General features: G+C 42.6%; 1 protein-coding gene across 1 annotated transcript in view; it reads left to right on the top strand.

Annotated features, from left to right (window-relative positions):
- The window catches only part of galnt9 (polypeptide N-acetylgalactosaminyltransferase 9), a 145,187-nt gene that overhangs the window by 127,331 nt on the left and 10,839 nt on the right, over nt 1–7,017 (top strand). Inside the window, exon 8 of the mRNA XM_023979384.1 lies at nt 3,703–3,840. Within this exon, the coding sequence (XP_023835152.1) occupies nt 3,703–3,840 (138 nt within the window). The remainder of the gene's footprint in view (nt 1–3,702; nt 3,841–7,017) is intronic.

Here is a 7,017-nt window from a genome sequence, read left to right as displayed (position 1 = left end):
ACGAGCGATCACAAGGACAGTAGGCACCCAAGGTGTAGAACAGAGACTCCGGCTAAGCAAAGAAATTTATGATACAGGATCATTAACGTCTATATGAGATTATATAAACTCGTGCGTTTTCAACAGTACGGTAGGAACACCGAATATTTAGTGGGGGTTTCGATGTGGTCAGTAGGGGGAATAATCAAAATTCGTCTAAAATAAGACATATCAGTGCGCGCCCCGAAGAAAAAAACCAAAAACAATAAACACATCACATATAATATACATATAATACATTCCGGTCGATTAACTTAATTCAGAATGCAGGCCCACAGCAAAGGCCCCTGTAAGAAGCTAACGATTAGGCGGGGCCCCAGAATGAGCGTTAGGTAGTCGGGACGCGGGGTGCCAGTTGGAATAACCTCCCCTCCGGGCTGAATAAGTGGGAGTGCAGTCGCTGAAGAGCGAACACAAAAAGCCCGGTGGGGCTCCCGTAACTTGCCAGCAAAAACAGCAACACCACAAAAGCATCAAAAAAAAAACAAAATAAAAGACGGAGCTTAACCGGTAGCGGTGAACTCAGTTAAGCGAAACCCGGAATGGGCTGATGGAGCTTAACTCAGTCTCAATAAGCTCCGGAATAAAATTTTAACCCAGTCAGCCTTTGGGGCTAAAATCAACGGAGAAAATCGAACGAAATAGATACCAAAAGAAACGAACAATTAGACAACAAAAAACGCGTATTGCAGCCTAGCTAGCTGCGGAATCAAGGGTGAAATGTCAGAAGCCCGCGGCTGAATAATCAACCCGGTGATTGAGTAGAAGAAAAAAAAATACCGGTGATGTGGTAGTGAAAAAGCAGTCTTATGCTCTGGGGTTGATATGTCTGCTTGCAGACTGGAGCAGGTATTGGCCGAGCTGAAAGCTGGCTGGTGGTCCGAGTTAGGGGTGAGAGAGAGTCAGTGGCTAACTGACTACTAGCTAGTAGCTAGTTATCTGGCTAGTTCTTCTGATTTGGGGTTACGGTTTCTAAAGTATAGAAAAGAAATAGCAGATGCGTACACATTGGGGTGAGGTACGGATTTAGTTCCTAAATGGAAAGCTGAAATTAAAATATACAGAATGCATACGAAAAAAAAAAAAACGAGGATGATCTTACACAATAGGGACAACGCGGAAAAACCAACACACGTCCGACTGCTACGCCATTTGGAATGGCTATTGGAGATAGCGTTGGCAAATGGGGCCAAAACGGCTGCTCAAATCAATATACGTTGCTAATTTGCCACAGTATTATCATTAGTATATATAGAAATATGCATACTAGGTTTCTATCTGTTTACATTAGTAATTCTGCCAAACAAAAAAGGATAGGAAACAACTCTAAAAGCCTTTTTTTAAAACTGGTTTGAATTAGCATTCTGTGAGATTACAGAAAGCCATTCATTGGCGGGCCAGGCCCAAATCCCCTGAGTTGAAATCAAAACAAGGAAGATCAGAAATTGAAGCTAGTATGTATCACTTAGCACCAAATCCACGGAATGGAAAAATCACCACACTGAGATATGAATGATGTGCAAGCTCTGTAGGCACGGTGATAATGCTGCTAAGGGAGTTCACACTAAGATGTCAACATCATCCATCAAATCAATACAAGTTATGAAATGACGAAGAACTTTATGGTGATTTCCGCTGGAGCAGATGAATGACCGTAGCAAAAATCAAGATCATGGTGCATGTCAAGACAGCATTATATCTGATCATGACTTATGTCTTACATGGGTAGTGCATACAACCGACACAACATCATTGCATTTCAAATTGATCTTCCAACATCACTATGGAAGACCAAGAGAATATCTCCCGGTTTGAACTTTTATATAAGCTTATATTGATTAAGATATCACTAAAGAAGATTGAATTCTCTGATTGTTTCTCTAGATCCGGTAATGATCATTTTTTGAAGTTATATTAGTCACAGAATATAAAGAAAAATCTCAAAAATCCACAGACACATGGATCTAACTAGATTTAAAGACAAAGAATATAGTGGTTTTGAAGATATGTATACAGACGGCTAAAAAAGACAGGTTATTTTAGAGCATAAATAAGATCCACAACTAAGATTTTTTCGTCAACACAAAACAAAGCAATCTCTATATATCGTGGAACATGGGATTCCGGGTGTCTATTCTCTGATAGTAGATCTGCAAAAGGTAAGGGATATTTACATGTTTCTCTTGTTTTGTTGACCGCATCTTTGCGGCTGTGGGCTCGATTATTAAAAACCTTTTGGAGCGCCAGTCTCAGAGTATAAATAAAATCAGCGTGGGTTTCATTTTTGTCCCAGTAAGGTTTTTTGAAATCTACACACCAACAAAAGAATCAAAAAAACCAAAAAAAAAAATACGCGTTTGTTAGCATTAAGGCGAGATATCATCTATAATTCATGTTAATATACAAACATTGATATCTAATAATCCTATATTTATGATGCAGCTTTTCTAGTTTGAGACGAATGTGGCTAATAGCAGTCACTTCTGATGATCTTATTTGCACTAACATAGAGTGAAATCTAACGGGCATATAAAGATATATACATCACATCATTTGTTGATTCATGTAACTCAGATTTTGGTGATATAAATATGATTTTATCAAACAAAACATGCATAGTAATGTGTAACATGAAGTCTATAGTGTCATCTGATGAAAATAATCGAAAGTTAGTGATTCATTTTATCTCTATTCTGGTTTTTGTGAAGCTATCTTTAGCTGGAAAAAATGGCTGTGATTATTGTGGTTTTGTGGTGACCTAACATAATCGTTTGTAGTGCTTTCGCTGAAAAGCCTATTTGAAATCGGACACTTTGGTGGGATTAACAACAAGATTACCTTTAAAATTATATAAGACACATGAATGTCTGAGGAATTTTAATTATGAGATTTCTGTTTTTTTAATTTGGCGCCCTGCACTTCGACTGGCTGTTGTCATATCGATCCCGTTAACGGGACTACAGCCATAAGAAGATAAGTAGACATGCAATCATAATTGACTGTAGCGCATGTAAAGTACCCACAAGCTACCGGTGGCTGAAAACACAATCATCACGGGTTGAACGAGTGACACATTTCCGGCCAAGGGTGGTCCATTTCAAAATCATTCCTTCCTCCCTCGCCACTTGCCCTGCATGTGTATACTCGTCAGATGTCATGATACGTCATTAGAAGTGTCCACTTCATTTGAGGGCTGAGGGGATAGGGTGTGTCTTTTCATTGTTTGGACCGCAGCCAGTGAGTCTTTCTCTTAATGAGGCAGTGCATGTCTGCTGTGGAGGCCAGGGCACAGTGCAGACCTCAGAGCAGAGCAGTTATTAAGCATTCCCCACATCAATTTGGGAAGCCACCTCCATGCACAACGCTGCCCGGCGTGGCAGGGCCATGAACACTCATAATTAAGCAGCTGATTAGAATTTGCACAGCATACTGTCATGTCTAATGAAAGAACAATGATTGTCCCACATGACAGCCTCCATCCATCTCTTAACCAAATACACTCTTCTTCTCTCAGGCTCCTTAACTTTTTCTTTTTCCACCCTTTCTCCTTCCAGAAATCTTTTGAGGCCTACATTTTTCTAATTACATGAAGAGTAGTCATATGTTGCTTAGCTTAAGTCATTGTGTCCTGGTTTAATGTGATTTCTCCGTGTTTGCTACCAGAACCCTGGGGTTGACTATGGGGACGTGTCTGAGCGGGTGGCCTTGAGGAAGAGGCTGCAGTGTCGGAGCTTCCGCTGGTACCTGGAGAATGTCTACCCAGAGATGCGCATCTACAACAACACCATCACATATGGGGAGGTGAGACATTCCCTATTCACTATCAATAATAGGTTTACAATACAAAAACATAATAAGGTTTTGAGTGGAAGACCTGTACTGGATGTAGTGGAAGACCTGTACTGAATGTAGTGGAAGACCTGTAGTGGATGTAGTGGAAGACCTGTACTGGATGTAGTGGAAGACCTGTACTGAATGTAGTGGAAGACCTGTACTGGATGTAGTGGAAGACCTGTACTGAATGTAGTGGAAGACCTGTAGTGGAAGACCTGTACTGGATGTAGTGGAAGACCTGTACTGGATGTAGTGGAAGACCTGTACTGGATGTAGTGGAAGACCTGTAATGTATGGATGTAGTGGAAGCCTAGATGTAACTGTGATGTAGTGGAAGACCTGTACTGGATGTAGTGGCAGGACCATGTACTGAATGTAGTTGGAGACTGTAGAAGTGCTGATTAGGACGCTTGTATGGATGTGTGGAAGACTGTCTTGGATGTGAGTGGAAGACCTGTATGGTTAAGATGTGAAGTGAGACCTGTCTGGATGGTAGTGGAAGACTGTAGTGAGTGTACTGAACTGTAGTGGATTGTAGTGGAAGACCTTAGTGGAGACTGTAGTGGAGTAGTGCTGTACTGGATGTAGTGGAAGACTGTATGGATGTAGTGGAAGACTGTACTGGATGTAGTGGAAGACCTGTAGTGGAAAGACCTGTATGGATGTAGTGGGAAGACTGTATGTGAATGTAGTGGAAGACCTGATAGTAAGACCTGTATGAAGTATGGAAAAGACTTGTTAGTGGAAGACTTAGTGGATGTATCGGAGCTAGTAAGATGTAGTGGAAAGACTGCTGTATGACTGTATGATTGTAGTGGAAGACCTGTAACTGATGTAGTGGAGAAACTGTACTGAAGTGTTTAGTGGAAGAACTGTGTGGAAGAACCTGTACTGTTGTGGGAAAGCCTGTAGTGGATGAACTGTAGTGGATGTAGTGGAGCCTGTACTGGATGTAGTGGAAAGACCTGTCTGGTTGAAGCTGGAAGATGTATGGATGTAGTGAAACCTGTACTGGATGTAGTGGAAGACCTGTATGGGATGTAGTGGAAGACCTGATACTGGATGTAGTGGAAGACTGTAGCTGGATGTAGTGGAAGACTTGTACTGGATTGTAGTGGAAGACCTGTACTGGATGTAGTGGAGACTGTTACTGGATGTAGTGGAAGACTGTACTGTGTAATGGAAAGACCTGTACTGGATGTGTGGAAGACTGTACTGGATGTAGTGGAAGACTGTACTGGATGTAGTGGAAGACGTACTGATGTAGTGGAAGACTGTACTGGATGTAGTGGAAGACCTGTACTGGATGTAGTGGAAGACTGTAGTGGGAAGACCTGTAGTGGAGAACTTTACTGAATGTGTAGTGGAAGATGACTGTATGTGTGTAGTGGAAGACTGTACTGGAATGTAGTGGAAACTGTAGTGGAGAGACATGTGTTTAGTGGAGACAATGTAGTGGAGACTGTAGTGGAAGACGTGTACGTGGAGTGTAGTGGAGACTGTATGGATGGTAGTGAAGACGTACTGGATGTAGTGGAAGACGACTGATGTAGGCGAGACCTGTACTGGATGTAGTGGAAGACCTGTAGTGGATAGACCTGTACTGGATGTGAGTTGGAAGACTGTACTGGATGTAGTGGAAGACCTGTATGGATGGTAGTGAAGACTGTACTGGATGAGTGGAGTGTGTGGAAGACCTGTAGTGGATGTAGGGGACCTGTGACTGATGTAGTGGGAAGACGTAGTGGAAGACCTGTGGAGAGACTTTATGGAATGTGTAGTGGAGACGCTGTACTGGATGTAGTGGAAGACATGTAGTGGAAGACCTGTACTGAATGTAGTGGAAGACCTGTCTGGATGTAGTGGAAGACCTGTATGAGATGTAGTGGAAGACCTGTAGGATGTAGTGGAAGACTGTCTGTGTAGTGGAAGACCTGTACTGGATGATAGTGGAAGACTCTGTACTGGATGTGTGAAGACTGTATGGACATGTAGTGGAAGACCTGTTGATTGTAGTGGAGAACTGTATCTGGATGTAGTGGAAGAACCTGTAGTGGGGAACCTGATCTGTGTAAGTGGAGACCTGTAGTGGAAGACTGTACTGGATGTAGTGGAGACTGTATGGATGTAGTGAGAAGCCTGTACTGAGATGTAGTGGAAGACTGTAGATGTAGTGGAACTGTACTGGATGTAGTGGAGAATGTACTGGATGTAGTGGAAGACCTGTAGTGGAAGACCTGTAGTGGATGTAGTGGAAGACTGTATGGATGTAGTGGAGACCTGTAGTGGAGAACCTGTAGTGGGAATGTAGTGGAAGACTGTACGGGATGTAAATGGAAGACTGTAGTGGATTAGGATGTAGTAAGACTGTATGGATGTAAGTGGAGACCTGTACTGATGTAGTGGAAAGACACTGTCTGGATGTAGTGGAGACCTGTATGGTGAGATGTAGTGGATGAGAGGACCTGTAGTGGATGTAGTGGAAGACCTGTAGTGGAGACTGTAGTGGAAGACCTGATAGGATGTAGTGGAAGACTGTTGGAGACTGTACTGGTGTATGGAAGACTGTTGGAAGAATGTATGAGATGTTAGTGAGACTGTACTGGTGTAGTGGTAAGACTGTTGGATGTAGTTGGAAGACTGTACTGGATGTAGTGGAAGACTGTACTGGATGTAGTGGAAGACTGTACTGGTTAGTGTGAATGTACGGATGGTGGAAGACTGTATGGATGTAGTGGAGTAGACCTGTACTGGATGTATGGAAAGACTGATACTGGATGTAGTGGAAGCCTGTACTGATGTAGTGGAAGACCTGAACTGTAGTGGAAGACCTGTCTGGATGTATGGAGAGCCTGTAGTGGGATGTAGTGGAAGGACTGTACTGGATGTAGTGGAAGAGCCTGTACTGGATGTAGTGGGAAGACCTGTAATGAAATGTAGTGGAAGACTGTTAGTGGAAAGACTGTACTGGTATGTAGTGGAAGACTGTAGTGGATTGACGTGTACTGGATGTAGTGGAAGACCTGTACTGGATGTAATGGAAGACCTGTACTGGATGTAGTGGAAGACCTGTACTGGATGTAGTGGAAAATGTACTGGATGTAGTGGAAGACTTGTACTGGGATGTAGTGGAAGCTGTTATTT

Source organism: Salvelinus sp. IW2-2015, linkage group LG33 (genome assembly GCF_002910315.2).
Source record: "Salvelinus sp. IW2-2015 linkage group LG33, ASM291031v2, whole genome shotgun sequence".
NCBI classification, from domain to species: Eukaryota; Metazoa; Chordata; class Actinopteri; order Salmoniformes; family Salmonidae; genus Salvelinus; species Salvelinus sp. IW2-2015.
This window is presented reverse-complemented; position numbering and strand designations above follow the sequence as displayed.